The sequence below is a fragment of the Toxorhynchites rutilus genome, unplaced genomic scaffold, assembly GCF_029784135.1.
Source record: "Toxorhynchites rutilus septentrionalis strain SRP unplaced genomic scaffold, ASM2978413v1 HiC_scaffold_10, whole genome shotgun sequence".
NCBI classification, from domain to species: Eukaryota; Metazoa; Arthropoda; class Insecta; order Diptera; family Culicidae; genus Toxorhynchites; species Toxorhynchites rutilus.
Genome location: NW_026599652.1, coordinates 11,325 through 29,708, shown reverse-complemented (window position 1 = coordinate 29,708; position 18,384 = coordinate 11,325). Strand labels below are relative to the sequence as shown.

At 42.3% G+C, this 18,384-nt stretch overlaps 2 protein-coding genes across 2 annotated transcripts in view; one reads left to right on the top strand and one right to left on the bottom strand.

The window, feature by feature from the left end:
- Nucleotides 1–16,955, top strand: part of LOC129781445 (uncharacterized) — a 324,032-nt gene extending 307,077 nt beyond the window's left edge. The window contains exons 24-25 of the mRNA XM_055789175.1: nt 5,042–5,197; nt 16,293–16,955. Of these exons, the coding sequence (XP_055645150.1) occupies nt 5,042–5,197; nt 16,293–16,309 (173 nt within the window). The 3' untranslated portion in view covers nt 16,310–16,955. The remainder of the gene's footprint in view (nt 1–5,041; nt 5,198–16,292) is intronic.
- LOC129781443 (uncharacterized) lies at nt 8,844–15,103 on the bottom strand. Its single transcript, XM_055789174.1, has 2 exons — nt 13,807–15,103; nt 8,844–13,742 (listed from the first exon to the last, which is right to left on the bottom strand). The coding sequence occupies exon 2, from the start codon at nt 12,469–12,471 to the stop codon at nt 9,829–9,831; it is 2,643 nt and encodes an 880-aa protein (XP_055645149.1). The 5' UTR covers nt 12,472–13,742; nt 13,807–15,103; the 3' UTR covers nt 8,844–9,828.
- Nucleotides 16,956–18,384: the final 1,429 nt, after the last annotated feature.

The following is an 18,384-nucleotide window of genomic DNA, read 5'->3' as shown; positions in this document are numbered from 1 at the left end:
TAGTTATGACGCTAACCACTCGGCCACGGGAGCACGGTCATTTTTAAGTTAGGCAAATTAAATCTATTTTTAATTTTTTCAAACCATTCTCGGCTTATTTGGAATGTGACATCTTTAATTAACAGAGCCATTCTTCAAATTTTCGAAAATAAATTACGCAAGATTGGCAACATGAAAATATATCGTAATAAAAAATGGCCGTTATAGCGAAACATTTTAGGTCGTAAATCGAAAACGTGCCTTAACCCTTTCATTGCGGCAGTGTGCTCCGCCGAAGTGCTACCCCTGTACGGAGTACTGCGCCGAAAAGTATGCATGTCGCGCTGGTGTGATCGAAGAGCAGTATGAATTTCATGTCGTCTAAAGACAACGCTCGTACACACAGCTCGTCGCGCGGATGTCGTCTATAAACGACGCTCGTAACGAAAGGATTAATGTAAGATGGCCGTATAAAGAGTGGTCGTATAGCGAGGTGTATTTTCAACACAATTGTTGAAAATAATTATTATTGATTGAATAACAAGCCCAAATGAAGGGTGGTCCATTCAACCGCATTATCGCAAGCCACGGCTTGTAGGAACGAGCGTACGATTCACGGTTCTTTATCAATGAACCGGCTCTTAAAAGAAACACGGTTCTTTTATGAACCGCTGTTCTTTTTTGAACCGTGGTTCTCAAATGAACGGCTCTTAAATGTATGTATTTTCAACACAATTGTTGAAAATAATTATTATTGATTGAATAACAAGCCCAAATGGAAGGGTGGTCCATTCAACCGCATTATCGCAAGCCACGGCTCGTCAGAACGAGCGTACGATTCACGGTTCTTTATCAATGAACCGGCTCTTAAAAGAAACACGGTTCTTTTATGAACCGCTGTTCTTTTTTGAACCGTGGTTCTCAAATGAACGGCTCTTAAATGAACCGCGGTTCAAAAAGAGCCACGGCTCAGAAAAGAACCGTGTGTCCTTTTTGAACGGTGGTTAATTTTTTTTTGCTCTATTATAGTGAATTTCAACACATTTCGGCTGGTTCGTCACTTTTACTTCCATTTTATGGAAGAATGTCGGGAGCGAGAATTGAACTCGTGATCTCTGCGACAGAGGTATGGATGTTACCACTACGCCAGATCGCCTCCTCCCAAAAATAATGTTAATTTTTATAACATCTAAAACTAAACAAACTAAAATTGCAAATCTTCAAATTGAAAATGGCGACAATTGTTTACGAACTTCTACTTTCTAACTGGGACAAGATCCCGTTAACGTTCGTCCAGCTAAAAAGCAGTCCAGTTAAACCAGGTTCAGTTATTGAATGATTACTGTAATTACGCGATTTAGATATATAAATCTGATACAAATGCTGTGCAACATGATGTTTACAATATTTGTGTCATAATCCTGAAATGGTCTGAATACGTTTAGTGGTAGATTGAAAATATAGTTCAAGATCATATTTTCGACTGGACAAACCAACATCATTTACCATATGCCTATATAAAATCACTCGTAAAAGTCGTCTTTTATCTTAATGCTTCAAATGTAACACGCGGGAAAAAATGTTCCAATCTTTACTTTTTGACGAAAATCTGTACCCTGTACGGTATAAAATCTGTACCAAAAATAACGAAAAATTCTGTACCTTTCTAGATTAATCTATACGTGTAGTAACACTGCTTGTGACTTTACACATTTTCTGATCGGTTGTTTCTGTTGCAGTTGTTTTCGGGCGTTAATTAACACTTTGGCGACACCACAGTGGTTACGTACGAAAACTAGCGTCCGACTGCCGGCGACACCACAGTGGTTACGTGCGCTTAGTGTCTCACTGGCCGGCGACAGCACTTTAGTATCGTTTGAATTCTGTTGGGATTTTGTTTAGGTAACATTAACCTACACACGCCTACAAGTTTTTTTATTTTTTATAAATAGGGGAGGTGGGGAAATACGGACGTGCGCTTAGTGTCTCACTGGCCGGCGACAGCACTTTAGTATCGTTTGAATTCTGTTGGGATTTTGTTTAGGTAACATTAACCTACACACGCCTACAAGTTTTTTTTTATTTTTTATAAATAGGGGAGGTGGAGAAATACGGACATATTAAGAAGAACTTCAATTATATCTTTCGAAACTCATATTTCTCCAAACTTAAATACAGTTCCTTACATTTCAATATACTGTTTTTCGAATTATTCGGCCGAATGTTTTTCAATGTTTTTACTAAAATTAAAACAGACCGGAAAGTAGAACATTTTTCGAAGATTATGTGGGAGAAATATGGACAGTTTTGTAATATTTACGCATGTATATGGTCGAAATTTAATGAAAGTGAGAAATAGCAAACTCAATAAAAAATAAAATATCTACCAAAAAAAAAAGATTTCTAAAACCGGACAATCCATGATCAAAAGTGGATAATACATGATTTCTCTTTGAAGAAAAACATTGACATTATTACCAACTAGAGACTTGGGGATTTTCAACAAACCTAAACCTGATTACATATGATTTTCACGAAGAAAGATCAATTTGCATTTAATAGTTTAGACGTACGTCGTTATGACCCTAATTTAAACGATTTTCAGATTTTTCAGATATTCTCACCAGAACATAACATTATAATATAAAATTATCTAGAGACACAATTTTTGCATGATATTTTTTCACTACTTGCAAGCAAAAGTGATTTTCATTTACATAGAGTACTAATTTGGTTTGGGAAAATTAATTCTCATTCATAATTTTGATTTTAAAAGTGTGTTCATTTCTACTGCAACCCCATATTGTCATGCCTACTCCTCCATTCCGTAATACAAAGCTCAATGCCCAAACACTCATGCAAGCGAGCAAAACAAATCACGGTTTCTTCATGTGCCTATATTTTGTGACCGTGTTCGGGAACACATTGCGATCACCAATCATCATCAATGAGCAAGATTGTTATGATTTCAATAGCTTGCTTGTGACAATCATATAATTCGTTGACATTTTATCTCTTGGATGAAGTGATTATTCTACCACTCCATCCAGCCGGTAAAGAGGTATTAACGTTCAAAACCTTGCAGTCCAGCGTCACTCTCTTGTTTTAGAAACTTTGAACTTGTTAGGTACCCCGGTACAGAAATGAAAGACGTAGTCAAAACCAACATCTTCTATACAATTTTCGACTCTTTTGAGTTGTGTTGGAAAAGTTCTAGAAAGGATAGTAAATCGACGCCTAAAGACCTTTTTAGAGTCTAATAAGCTGCTCGATCCAAGACAGTTCGCTTTTCGTGCGGGAAAATGCACAGAAGATCACCTCGAAGAATTACAGGCTATTGTACATGACGTTATTGAGAAAGATCACCACGCAGATGTGGCATCACTTTATCTAAGTAAAGCATTTGATCAGCATGGAGATATCCAGTATTGAAGAGTCTCTTCGACTGGGTGATCCGTGGAAGACTAGGTTTCTATGTGAAAAGTTTCCTAGAAAATAGAACTCAGAGCCATAGTCAACAACACAAAATCTTCATTGAAAATCCAAGAAAGGGGAATTCCCCAAGGCTCGGTTGTATCGCCAACCCTCTTCATAATTATTATGCAGTCCCTTTTTGCACAAATTCCGGAAAATGTAAAAATTCTTGTCTATGCGACATTGTGCTAGTACTAGCGACATTGTGCTAGTACTAGCGACATTGTGCTAGTACTAGTACTAGCGACATTGTGCTAGTACTAGTACTAGCGACATTGTGCTAGTACTAGCGACATTGTGCTAGTACTAGCGACATTGTGCTAGTACTAGTACTAGCGACAGCTATAAAAACTACTCAATAAAATGTTATTCCTTAGTCATAGCGTTTCATGTCATGAAAATCAATAGAATAAAATTTTATTGATATCAATACAATTATTATTTTTACGTTTAATGGGTGTATAATGTAAGTTTAAGCAACTTTAACATTGGGTAAGAAAATTGTATTGCAGAGCTCGGAACACTGCCACGGCCTATGCTTTCAAAAATAGTAAACGGAAAAGTATTACATTACATCAAAATGCCTCGGCCAACGAATATGTTCGAATATGCTCTCCAACGTGAATAGGTTCACAACAATACGATCAACGAAGGAAAATATTAAGGAATTCACCTCTATTCCGGATCCCGAACGGGTTGAAATTGGCAAAATAATGCATTTTGTAACCCGTTCGACTTCTTCTTCTTCTTCTAAATCGTGGGACTTTGACAATCCCCACTGTCAAATGGCACAGCAACTTGCTATCAAGACGGGTCTATGGTACTAGGTGAGGCCGTTTCGCCACTAAGTTGGTAGGGGAGCGGTATATGAAAACAGCACGGAAGAAAGTAGAAGGGGAATTATTTGCTTGTAGCGTGAAAGAGATAGACTGATCACGAGCGAGCTTCAGCAATAGCGTATTGTGTTTCGTTTACAAACAAAACACAGTAGACTTTCAAGATGGCTGAAGAGTGGTTATAGCAAGTTGGCCCACCTTAGTATATACTTCTAGGCGCCTTGCTTGCTATAACGCCAGTCAGTTTTTCATTGGGAGTAGCTTTTGTTTATTTTCGTCTTGTCAAAAGGTGCAAAGAGCGGTTTAGATTTTCATTTCGATTTCTTTGAGAAATTTACAATTGTTTTTCAGAGTATCAATGTTTTTGTCGTCAAAAGCATCTTGGATTGAGAAATATTTGTCAAGGTTGTGTTTGTCGCTGTGTGTTACGTAGTTAATACAGTTGAAAATTATGTGTTCTGATGTGTTAAGGCAGTCGCAAAGCTGGCAGTAGAACTCATCTTTAATTTTCATCTTGCTCAGCCAGAATGGAGAATAATCGTGTCCGGCCAGTAGACGGTTTAGGGTTCTTATCTCGGTGTTGGTTAGTGGCAGGTTATGGAACCAAGATTTCGAATTAATCCCTGTCTGCAGTTTGAAAAACTTTCTTCCTTTGCCAAATTCTTGAGTGTAGTTTACATACCATTGTTGTATTTTTGTTTTTGGTTATTACTTTTTTGGTAATACTTTTTTACCCTCATGTATATTTTCAGGTGATTGCATCCAGAAATCTTTAGACGATATCTCACAAAATTCAGCCATTCGAAATGACGTTCCTTCACAACAAACAGGCTTAAAACAAAAGAATTCTGATACTGGAAATACGTTGTCTAGCAATGAAAGCACGTCTGTTGTCGATGAATTGAAAGGTATGTACAATAGAACAATAATTTTTTTTTATTCTTCTAATTTGTTGATTCGTATCTTGTAATTTAAAAACCAAAGATTGTTTAACACTATTCCTACCGACACTTCACGTATACCTATTCCTACCGCGACCGGTCAAATGACCTGTCTTCCACAACTTATATTTTTCAATATTGAATGCAGACCAATAGCCAGTTTACCAGTATAAAAATATATTTTCCTTTATTCAAGAGTACATAATCTACATTTCATTCTTTTTCGTCGCATTTTTTACAAATGGGCTTCTCAACTGTACATTTTCCGCATACGTACTTTTTACATTTTAGACAGATTTTGTTCGTCTTATTATCTTTACAATACCTTATCTGACATGTTTTCCGTTCACGAGAACCTGTACTTGTACTTGCGATGGGTATTGGTTGATTTTCTTTGCCGAGCTCTCGTTGATATTCGATGGCAAGTTCTTCTGCCAATTGGAATAGAAATTCCTGTCTTGTAATTTCTCCTCCCGCAGTTTCTTTATATAACACCCATGCATTTATCCCGGCTAAATCCAAGATATTAAAAAATACTTGCAAAGGCCATCTCCGAGATTTAGATTTTACCGAATAATTTCTGGCCATTTGATCGGTCACATCTACGCCAAATTTGGTGCTATTATACAATTGAATTGTCTCCGGTGTTCGGGTGTCGTTTTCTTCAACTTGTACGGAGTTGTGCATTGAACTGAGAATTAAAACTTTCTTTCTTGGTTTGGCTTTGTAAATTGTCAACATACAATTATTTGAGCGATAGAATTTGCTTGAGAAAAGTGCCATGTCGTCGTTTTTCAGTTTTGCTAGTTTTGGTAGCTCTTTCCTATTTGCTCTAATTGTTCCAACAATCGTAGTTTTTTTTGCTAAAAGTTTTGTTGCTAAAGGTAGGCTTGTAAAAAAGTTGTCTGTGGTTATATTTCTTCCACATCCTACATACGGTTCTGCTAATTTCATAGTGACAAACTCTCCAAGAGGAACTGAGGGTTCTCTACTTTCATCTTTTCCCAAATATGGAAAGCCGTTTATTATATATTTTCTGCGTACATCGGATGCTAACCAAAATTTTATACCAAATTTGTCCGGTTTATTGAGCATGTATTGAGTGAATCTACACCTTGCTTTCGTTGGAAACAATTGTTCGTCAATAGTAATGTATAGTCCTGGTTTATAACAATTTTGACTGTTGTAAATAAACTTGTACCAAACTTCGGAAATCATAGCGAATTTATCAGTTTGTAACCGTTGGCTTCGTTGATTTCTGTCGTCAAATCGAATAAATCTCATAATCTCCGTAAAGTCATGTCTACTCATAGTATTTGAGAAAAAAGGCGGGCCCCACTTTTTATTCCACAGAAGTGCTATATCTATATTCTTAGCCTCATATGCGCCGCGTGCATACAGAATTGCAAAAAAATGCATATAACTTTGCAGTAGACAGTTCCCATTTATATCCCAACACTCTAAATGCCTCTGCCTGTATGCACTTTCTTATAAGTTCGATTATATTCTTATCAATTATCACACAAAATGCCGTCCTAACTTCGCCTTTCATAATATTACGTTTACTGTACCCAGTCGGACCTGATGTTTCCCTAAAAATATTATGACCAGGTGCTCTTCCAGGATTAGACCCTATTTTTACTTCCTGCCAAACAGTTCCGTCCATCGCAATTTCGCTTGCCTCTTCCTCATTCTCACTATCGGAACTAACTAAAAATCTCCTGCTCTTTCGTCGTCTACGTACGTTCGAAATATTCTCTTCGTTCTCATCGGTGTTCGAGTCGGTTTCAAATGGATCATAATTTTCCGTATTGTCGTTTTCCATATCCAGAATTTTCTGATCATCTTCAGAACATTCTGCATCGATATCATTTATTCTCTCTAATAATACTGTTGGGGTTTTTTCGGACGACTCTTTGCAGCACGCGGGAATTGTTGGTGAGCGAGCTCAAAGCTATAATATAATATATTCACATAATGAATTCAGATATGATTTACAATAATTCATCTCGACTTACATTTGGTCTCATTGTTTTGTATACAGCGAAGCTTACTACAGGATGACTTAAATTGATTTCAATATTAATTTCTATTAACACTCGGATGGAACTCTACCTTTTTGTGGTTAGCAAAGATATGTATGAGGAAGACGTATGGGATTGTTATGACAGCTGTATTTCGACGGTTATCAGACGAACTGTCATGGAGCGATGCTGATGGTACTGAAATGCGCAGGGTGATATGAAGTGAACAGTGGCGTGATTTGCCCCCTCAACATTCCCCTACCCGTAATGCACGTCCATCGAGTCCGGTGGTACTGCGTTACTTCCTGCTTCAGTGTTTTCCGAGGCCTTGATGTTCAAGATGGCAACCCGAGTCACTGGTCGTCGCATCACTCCTCCTGACGTCTTCACTTGAACTTGTCTGCTTCGCCCATCTCTCCCCTTTATTACGGAAACAATACGTCCTCGCAGCCATCCGTTTCGGACAGACGGATCCACGACGACAGCTAGGTCTCCAACTTTCGGTTCTTTCACCTCTCCGTACCATTTGGTACGACCAGCAATGGTCGGGAGATACTCTCGCACCCAGCGGCTCCAAAATTGGTCCACGAGGTTAGTGGTCAGTCTCCAGTTGGTCCGAACAGATTCAGAACATCCAGATATAGGCTTCGGAGGTTGAGTAACTCCCTGCGAGCTCAGCAGCAGAAAATGATTTGGCGTGAGAGCTTCTTGCGATTCCGCTTCCAGTGATACAAATGTCAGAGGTCTAGAGTTGACTATCCCTTCCGCTTCGGTCATCAATGTGAGAAGAGTTTCGTCGTCTGGGTTTCTGCTGCTATTCAGGGACGAAAAGGCGATCTTGATCGACCGGACGAGCCTCTCCCACGAACCACCCATGTGGGGAGCGGACGGAGGATTGAATACCCACTTGGTGGCAGCGTTGGTGAACACGGCGGATAGCTGTTGGTTCATATCCAGGATCTGATGCTGTAGCTCACGGTTGGCTCCGAGGAAGTTGGTGCCGTTATCACTTCTAATCTCCAAGGGTGATCCACGCCGCACTACGAATCGTCGTATCGCCATCTTACAGGCATCAGTGGAAAGGGAGTGTACCACCTCCAAATGGACGGCCCGAATGGTGAGGCACGTAAACAGCGCCACCCATCGTTTGGCCAGAGAACGTCCGACCTTGACTTGAATGGGACCGAAGTAGTCCAGTCCAACATAGCTGAACGGTCGAGTATATGGACTGAGTCTCGCATCAGGAAGTGGTGCTTCACGTGGGCACAGCGGTTTTGCCTTTGACACTCTGCACTGCATACAGGTTCTGGAGAGTTTCCTGACTAGTGCTCGGAGACAGGGTACGTGAAATCGCTGGCGGACCTCGTTGATAACGGTTTCATTGTTCGCATGCAGATAATGTCGGTGATACCACTCTACGACCAGGTTGGTGAGGCGATGACCCTTCGGGAGGATGATTGGGAATCTAGTATCGTGCGGAACGAAGATTGCCCCAGCGATTCGAGTGTCCATTCGCGCCCCATTCGTCGATGAACGGTGATAGCTTGTAAAGACGGCTACCTTGGTTGAGTTTCGATTTTCCTCCATCTTTTGTCATCTGGAGTCGAACCATCTCTTCCGGAAACTCAGCTAGCTGCGCCGATCGCCATAGGGTATTTTCAGCTCTATAGATTTCTTCCTGGGTAATGTGCGAGGATTGCAGTGGTTGTTTTGCCGCCTTGCGTCTACAGTTGTCTGTGAAGCGGTGGATGTATGCAACTGTTCTTTGGAGCCTCTCGAACTTCGAAAAGCGTTCCCAGTTAATGATTTCGTCAGGTTGCACTGCTATATGGATGTGACATGGTCGAGCTTCGGTTTCGGTTTCCTCTGGTTTTACTTGTTGTGGCCAAGCCTCCTCTGGTGCCCATAGAAACTCCGGGCCTTTGAACCAACGGCTGTCGGGTTTCAGGTTTGGTCCACTAGCCCACTTGGTTCCATCATCCGCGACGTTGATTTTCGATGGAACGTACCGCCACTCCTCAATGTTTGTCTTGGAGAGGATTTCTCCTATCCGGCAGGCGACAAACTGTCGATAGCGACGATGATCAGAATGGATCCACGAAAGGACGGTTTTTGAATCGGTCCAAATCACTCGTCGCGATATTGGGAGACTGTGACTGCTGCATAACGTTTTCATCAACCTACAGCCTATTAACGCCGCCTGCAGCTCCAGCCTCGGAATGGATAACGTTTTCAAAGGTGCTACTTTCGCTTTTCCTCCGACAAGTGCACACTGGAACTTTCCATGGATGGTGGCCCTCAAGTAGGCGACACAAGCATAGGCAGTCTCGCTGCCGTCGACAAATATATGCAAGTGCAAGTCCTCGATTTCTGATGCCGTTACGCCCGGAAAATAGGCACGAGGTATACGAACAGCTTTCAGGTCGTTGAATTTGGCTACCCACAAATGCCATCGTTCAAGGATTGGCTTGCCTACCACGTCGTCCCAACCAGCTTTTGTGCGCCATATATCCTGAATGATAACGCGGCCATGGATGAGGAAATGGGAAAGAAGCCCCAACGGATCAAACTGACTCATAACGCACCGTAAGCTCCCAAGTCGGTATCGCTGGAGAACACGAAGACATCCTCGGTTGCTCTCCATTGCATGCCTAGCACGCGTTCTGCTTCGGGACCGCCTTCACCGACGATCTTCGTTGCTCTCGCTTCGGTATCCCCAATCTGGCGGAGTACTGCGCCTGAATTCGAAAGCCAGTTGCGAATTGTGAATCCGCCTCGTTTATGCACCAACGTGACCTCCTCTACAACTTGACATGCTTCTTCCTCACTGTCGAAACTATGCAGGTAATCGTCGACATAATGCCGGCGCACAATCGCCTCCGCGGCCCTCGGATATTGTTCTGCTTGCTCGGCTGCATTCAAATTTTTTACGAACTGCGCCGAGCATGGTGAGCTAGTTGAGCCGAAGGTTGCTACGTCGATCACGAAGGTTTTCGGAGGACGCCCGGTTTCACCGGGCCAGACGAACAACTGACTGTAACGATCTGCTTGCCGTATCTTCAACTGATGGAACATTTCCATGATATCTCCCACGACTGCAATCTTCCGCTCACGGAATCCACAGAGAATATCTGGGAGAGGTTGGACTAGATCCGGTCCTTTTAGTAGCATGCTATTCAGGGATATGCCGTTCACTGTTGCTGCGGCATCCCACACGATGCGAATCTTGTTGGGCTTCTTGGGGTTTCGAACTATTCCAACCGGCAGATACCACAGTCTCCTTTGATCCGCTTCGGCTAGTTCCTCCTCCGTAGCTTCGTGAATGTAGCCCTTTTGCTGGTATTGCGCTATCTGCCGCTGGACTTTATCAAACAAGGATGAATCCGCGTTGAAACGGCGTTCCAAGCACCGTAGCCGTCGGACAGCCATAGCGTAATTATTGGGAAATTCTACATAATCGTAGCGCCACAGTAATCCAGTCTCGAAGCCGTTTTCGACTCTTCTAGTCGTCTGCTCGAGTATTGCCCTCGCTCGCTTGTCGTCGTTCGATTCGGGACTCTGATTCACCGAGACGCCCACGTTCTCGACCGTGAAGTATTGCTTCACTAGCTCGTGCAGGCTCCTGTCTACATCACAACCACAGATGTGCAAGTTGCAACTCGCAACGTTCGTCCCGTTTGGCATTGAGCCGTAGATCGCCCATCCGAGACGAGTTTTTGCTGCCACCGGCTCTCCCACGCAACCTTCGCGTATTTGTTGGGTGGCGGTGAGGTGAGTATTCTTGGCTCCAATGAGAATTCCTGGAGCTTTGGATTCGAAGTCTACGACCGGTAGCTTCCGCAGATGAGGGAAACGCTCGGCAAGCTCTTTATAGCACAGCGTCTGCGCAGGTAGTGCAAGGGACTCGACCGTCCTGACGTCTTTTAGTGGATATCGCTTGCCTCCACTGATACCCGAAATCTCCACCTCTACCTGACGGGAGCCTTCTTCCTCACGGCTAACGTTGCTTGTCCAGGTTAGGCAAAGACGCTTTTCCGTGCCTTCAACCTGTAGTACGTCGGCTATTCCCTTTTCGAGGAGTGTGACGGACGATCCTTCGTCGATGAAAGCTAGCGTCTCAATACACCGTCCTTTGTTGAAGAGTCGCACCGGCAACATGCGAAACAGTGTCGAGCTCTGGACGTTGTGAGCATTCACACCTTCCGTTGCATCACTTCGCTGGCCTGCTCCGCCTCTTTGAGGTATTGGATGAGATGGATTGGTCGACGAACTGCCCGAATCGCCGTGCAGAAGCGGATGGTGTCGCATTTGACAACCTAGAACTTCACAGCGCGATGAGGACCGGCAGGGTTTTCTTCCGTGCTTCCCGAGGCAGATACGACACAAATAATAATTATGCACCACTTGCCAGCGGTCATCCCGGTCCATCTTTTTGAAGACGTCACAATCCTTCACTCGATGGTCTGGATTCCCGCAGACCAAACAGCTAATTTGCGAAGCTGCTTTTGGTGATTCCACCTTCGGGGCCTCGTCAGCTGTTGCGTCTGATGTAGCAGCATGAGCATTCACAAAACCTTTCAGCTTCTCCTCTCTCTTCTGCTTACTTCCCCTTGGATCCAACGTAAGAGTGACTTCAGCTGCTGCCGAGACCAGATTTGCCATGTACCGACCGAATACACGGAGGTCGACCGCCGCGAATTGTCGTTTGAACGCCACCCAGTCAAGCTTCAAATTTGCTGGCAGCTTATCCACAAGTTCTTGGAGCAGCACCGGGTTAGATAGATGTTGCACTTGTCCCGCCGCCTCCAAATGTTCGCTGAAGTTCTGTACCGCCATGCCGAAAGCCGCGATCGTGCACAAATTATCCGCTTTTGGTGCTGGAACATCGCGGATCTTCTGGAGCAGCGCGTATATTATTTGTTCTGGCCGCCCGTACAGCATCTGCAGCGTATGTATCACTTGTGGCACTGATGTAGGTAATAATAAACGACTACGAACTGCCTCCAATGCGGCACCCTTCAGGCACTGTTGGAGACGACCAAGGTTTTCAACGTTACTGTAGCCGCATGCTTCCGTGGAGGTGTTAAAAGCACTGAAGAACATGGGCCACTCTTCGGAATTGCCACTGAACAACGGTAAATCCTTCGGCATAACATGTCGCGCTGCGATTTGACGAGGTGTAGGGGCTAGCTCGTCGATAATCGCAGCTGGTCCCATTTATCCACCAAGAGGTCCCATTTGCCCACCCAGAGGGATTTGCGGGAGGTATGGATTATGTTGCGGAAGCATCGATGGAAAGGAATAGGGGATGTAAGAGGGATATGCATTTATTGAACTGGCTACAGGATTCAGTGTTCCTACGCTACCGTAAGCATACTGCGAAGAGGCTACCTGACCTACTGGTGCGAAATTGTGTAAACTATTCGGTACCTGATATGGCTGACTCACGTGCCACGGTTGCATTGGATGACTTCCAATCTGTCCCACTGAGCTGATGTATGGTGGCAGGCACTGGGTGGAACTGGTAAAGCCTGTCACTGGATTGACCCAATTGATCGTGCTGACTGGCGTCGACGCCCCCGGTCCGTTTGCTCCTCTGCCAGGTTGAAAATCGTGGGAGAGGCTACCTTGCCCACTTGCATACCCACTCGTTGTCGGTTGGCTTAGTTGCGAGTTTGATTGCATCGACATCGTAGGAGAGATTATCCAAGAAGGGAGAACAGATGTACCTCCGAACAATGACGTGACCGCAGGTGACGATGGTGTTGTTTGTGGAATATTTTTTGTATTTCCAGCAGCGGAATGCTGCGGTCTGGTTCTGGAAGACGTTGCTGAGACCGTCACCGTTCTCGCCGGCGCAGAAGTTAGCTCATTCTGGCTGACGGCGACCTGATCCAAGCGATGTAACCAATCTCCAAGACTACCAGCCATCACATCCCTGTTGGTTGCTCCACACCTCGCATTGATGATGTCGTACCGCGCTTTCCACATCTCTTTCTCCAACTGCAGCTTACGTTGTTCCAACTGGATCGTCTGTTGCAGCTCAATTTCCCTTAGCAGGAATGCCTTCCGCTCTTCCAACAGTTTGAGGTTAAGCTGGGCGAGTTCCCCAATCGGCTTTGCTCCTTCGTCGGATCCGTTCGCGTTAGTTTGCCCGTGTGCAGGTTCGAGGCCAACCGAAACATTCGAATCAACACCGACGACGCTGTTAGCAGATTCGACGACGCATTTATGGCACATCCAATGTTCGTCCTTTCGCCCTTCATCGAAACCAGCACATCCGAAGTGCGACCATTTGCCGCATCCTTCGCATTGTACCATGTCATCGGCGTTGTTGGCGAGATCGCACATTTGGCAATCGAAACGATCCGTCTCCGGCATCCTGGTTTGCTACTTGCAACACGTTGCAACAAATCTTTGAGTTTGTTGGGGTTTTTTTCGGACGACTCTTTGCAGCACGCGGGAATTGTTGGTGAGCGAGCTCAAAGCTATAATATAATATATTCACATAATGAATTCAGATATGATTTACAATAATTCATCTCGACTTACATTTGGTCTCCTTGTTTTGTATACAGCGAAGCTTACTACAGGATGACTTAAATTGATTTCAATATTAATTTCTATTAACACTCGGATGGAACTCTACCTTTTTGTGGTTAGCAAAGATATGTATGAGGAAGACGTATGGGATTGTTATGACAGCTGTATTTCGACGGTTATCAGACGAACTGTCATGGAGCGATGCTGATGGTACTGAAATGCGCAGGGTGATATGAAGTGAACAGTGGCGTGATTTGCCCCCTCAACAAATACATTCGCACTCCTCAAACGTAAAATAATAACAGACTCCAAAAACCATCAAATACGAAAACAACTTCATGTTAAATGAAATATATGTTTGTATACATACATATTTTTTTAAATGGCTTAAATCTGAAGACTAGTTCGGATAAATTAATAGGATGCCCTGGTGCATTATCCAAAATTAGCAAAGCCATGTTTAAGTTATTGTCTCGCAAATATTTTTTCACTTCTGTACAATCCTCAAAATTAGCTTTAGTCATCCAAATATATAAATATATTAAAAGAGATAATTTGCATCAAGAAGCAAAGTTAATCGTTCTCTAGACACCTGATAACCAGGCGCAGAAAAAAAATGTACGTGCGATCTGGCATTCGCTTCCAATAAAGCCATGTTTCGTCTAGGTTAAACACTTGTTCTGGTTTATGATCACCTCTTTCAATAATTCTCTTTGAAATGTTAGCATATTCCTTTGATGCGGCCTCATCAGCGCTGCTGCTTAAATTTCATTTTTAAGTTCTTCTTCTTCTTCAATGGCAATAACGTTCCTAGAGGAACTTCGCCGTCTCAACGTAGTATTACTTGCGTCATTTTTATTAGTACTTAGTTGAGATTTCTATGCCAAATAACACGCCTTGAATGCATTCTGAGTGGCAAGCTCTAGAATACGCGTGATCGCAGGTCATATATCGTAATAAAAAATGGCCGTTATAGCGAAACATTTTAGGTCGTAAATCGAAAACGTGCCTTAACCCTTTCATTACGGCAGTGTGCTCCGCCGAAGTGCTACCCCTGTACGGAGTACTGCGCCGAAAAGTATGCATGTCGCGCTGGTGTGATCGAAGAGCAGTATGAATTTCATGTCGTCTAAAGACAACGCTCGTACACACAGCTCGTCGCGCGGATGTCGTCTATAAACGACGCTCGTAACGAAAGGATTAATGTAAGATGGCCGTATAAAGAGTGGTCGTATAGCGAGGTGTATTTTCAACACAATTGTTGAAAATAATTATTATTGATTGAATAACAAGCCCAAATGAAGGGTGGTCCATTCAACCGCATTATCGCAAGCCACGGCTTGTAGGAACGAGCGTACGATTCACGGTTCTTTATCAATGAACCGGCTCTTAAAAGAAACACGGTTCTTTTATGAACCGCTGTTCTTTTTTGAACCGTGGTTCTCAAATGAACGGCTCTTAAATGTATGTATTTTCAACACAATTGTTGAAAATAATTATTATTGATTGAATAACAAGCCCAAATGGAAGGGTGGTCCATTCAACCGCATTATCGCAAGCCACGGCTCGTCAGAACGAGCGTACGATTCACGGTTCTTTATCAATGAACCGGCTCTTAAAAGAAACACGGTTCTTTTATGAACCGCTGTTCTTTTTTGAACCGTGGTTCTCAAATGAACGGCTCTTAAATGAACCGCGGTTCAAAAAGAGCCACGGCTCAGAAAAGAACCGTGTGTTCTTTTTGAACGGTGGTTAATTTTTTTTGCTCTATTATAGTGAATTTCAACACATTTCGGCTGGTTCGTCACTTTTACTTCCATTTTATGGAAGAATGTCGGGAGCGAGAATTGAACTCGTGATCTCTGCGACAGAGGTATGGATGTTACCACTACGCCAGATCGCCTCCTCCCAAAAATAATGTTAAATTTTATAACATCTAAAACTAAACAAACTAAAATTGCAAATCTTCAAATTGAAAATGGCGACAATTGTTTACGAACTTCTACTTTCTAACTGGGACAAGATCCCGTTAACGTTCGTCCAGCTAAAAAGCAGTCCAGTTAAACCAGGTTCAGTTATTGAATGATTACTGTAATTACGCGATTTAGATATATAAATCTGATACAAATGCTGTGCAACATGATGTTTACAATATTTGTGTCATAATCCTGAAATGGTCTGAATACGTTTAGTGGTAGATTGAAAATATAGTTCAAGATCATATTTTCGACTGGACAAACCAACATCATTTACCATATGCCTATATAAAATCACTCGTTAAAGTCGTCTTTTATCTTAATGCTTCAAATGTAGGAAATTTCACACGCGGGAAAAAATGTTCCAATCTTTACTTTTTGACGAAAATCTGTACCCTGTACGGTATAAAATCTGTACCAAAAATAACGAAAAACTCTGTACCTTTCTAGAATAATCTATACGTGTAGTAACACTGCTTGTGACTTTACACATTTTCTGATCGGTTGTTTCTGTTGCAGTTGTTTTCGGGCGTTAATTAACACTTTGGCGACACCACAGTGGTTACGTACGAAAACTAGCGTCCGACTGCCGGCGACATCACAGTGGTTACGTGCGCTTAGTGTCTCACTGGCCGGCGACAGCACTTTAGTATCGTTTGAATTCTGTTGGGATTTTGTTTAGGTAACATTAACCTACACACGCCTACAAGTTTTTTTATTTTTTATAAATAGGGGAGGTGGAGAAATACGGACATATTAAGAAGAACTTCAATTATATCTTTCGAAACTCATATTTCTCCAAACTTAAATACAGTTCCTTACATTTCAATATACTGTTTTACGAATTATTCGGCCGAATGTTTTTCAATGTTTTTACTAAAATTAAAACAGACCGGAAAGTAGAACATTTTTCGAAGATTATGTGGGAGAAATATGGACAGTTTTGTAATATTTACGCATGTATATGGTCGAAATTTAATGAAAGTGAGAAATAGCAAACTCAATAAAAAATAAAATATCTACCAAAAAAAAACAAGATTTCTAAAACCGGACAATCCATGATCAAAAGTGGATAATACATGATTTCTCTTTGAAGAAAAACATTGACATTATTACCAACTAGAGACTTGGGGATTTTCAACAAACCTAAACCTGATTACATATGATTTTCACGAAGAAAGATCAATTTGCATTTAATAGTTGCGTGAAAACATGCAAAATCGGACAAACCAACATCATTTACCTTATATGTTAGCATATCAAATTAATATATATCTGCGTATACCACCGGTGATCAGGCATCGGAACACTCGCATCGATTTCCACTCAGCGCGGGTAAACGATAGCAGACGAGTAGCAGTCGTCTGCTATCGTTTACCCGCGCTGCGTTATTTTGTTCCTTCATGTGTGACTGTCGATCGCCCCACATCGCACTCAGCGAATGCTAAATGAGTGAGTAGGATGCATTGCTTCCATACTTTACCTTCCTCACTCGCTCTGATGCATAGCGTGGTCTATTCCGTCAGACACTCGCTCGCATCCCCCTCCGAGGCAATAAAAGTTTGACTCGCACGGCAAAACGAGGGGCATGATTATTTGCGATCGTGAATTTGGACCGAGTTACTTCGGATAGTTCACAGAGAGGCAAACGATTAGTTCGCATTGAGCAGCCAGTGCAGGATGGTGGATTAGAGATGGGCAAAACAGTTCACTTTGATGAACGGTTCACTCACTAACCGTTCATCTACGTGAATCAGTTCTTTTGAACCGTTCTTTCGTTCAGCGGTATTAAGAACAACATAGAATGTTGGCTGGAACCCAACATCAATAGACAGCTATCAATTGATATCGTTGGATTGGATAGTGTACGTATGGTATTTATGTAATAATTTGATCCGCACAAAATATGTGCAATTTTTTATATTCTTTTTGGACAACACACTGGTTCCATGTAAGATTACATATTTCATAATATAAAAAATCAACAGCGATTTTCACTAACAATCAATCATACAAACAATCACAATAACACGTACACGCAATAGGCCAATCAATGAATTGAAAGCCACGAAAAAACTTTTTTCTCAACATGCCCTCACTATAAAATTTTATGATTACCTAATCCATGAATCGCCCCAGCTTCCCCCAGATTTTTTTCTGATAATCACGAAATATATGAATGTTAGGCGGAATTGAAAGAATACATGTAATTGAAAATATATATTTTTGCTTTTAAAACTACACAAATATTTGCTACTTTTAACACAAAATTGAGTATACATTAACAAAATAAACCCTGCGTTAGATGCATTTTGCTCATCATGACAATATCGTTTTATTTTCCTTACAAGCGTTCTCGTTATATTTGTTCATTCCGTCCAGCGCAAATCAGTTCAGCTGCACTAGTTCGTTCGCAAACAGTTCGCCCGCAAACACTTCGTTCTCAAACAGTTCGTTCCCAAACAGTTCACTCTCAATCAGTTCTTTCCCATACAGTTCACTTCGTACCGTTCGTGAACGGTTTGCCCATCTCTAATTTGGTTTAGTTGAACACTGTGATATTTTAGTGGCTGGGATTCCATCGTGCAGTCATCGGGTGTGGACGCGTTTT

What these genes read in the sequence shown, in the direction of transcription:
- LOC129781443 (XM_055789174.1), bottom strand. Translation starts at nt 12,471, where the DNA reads ATGGGACCAGCTGCGATTATCGACGAGCTAGCCCCTACACCTCGTCAA.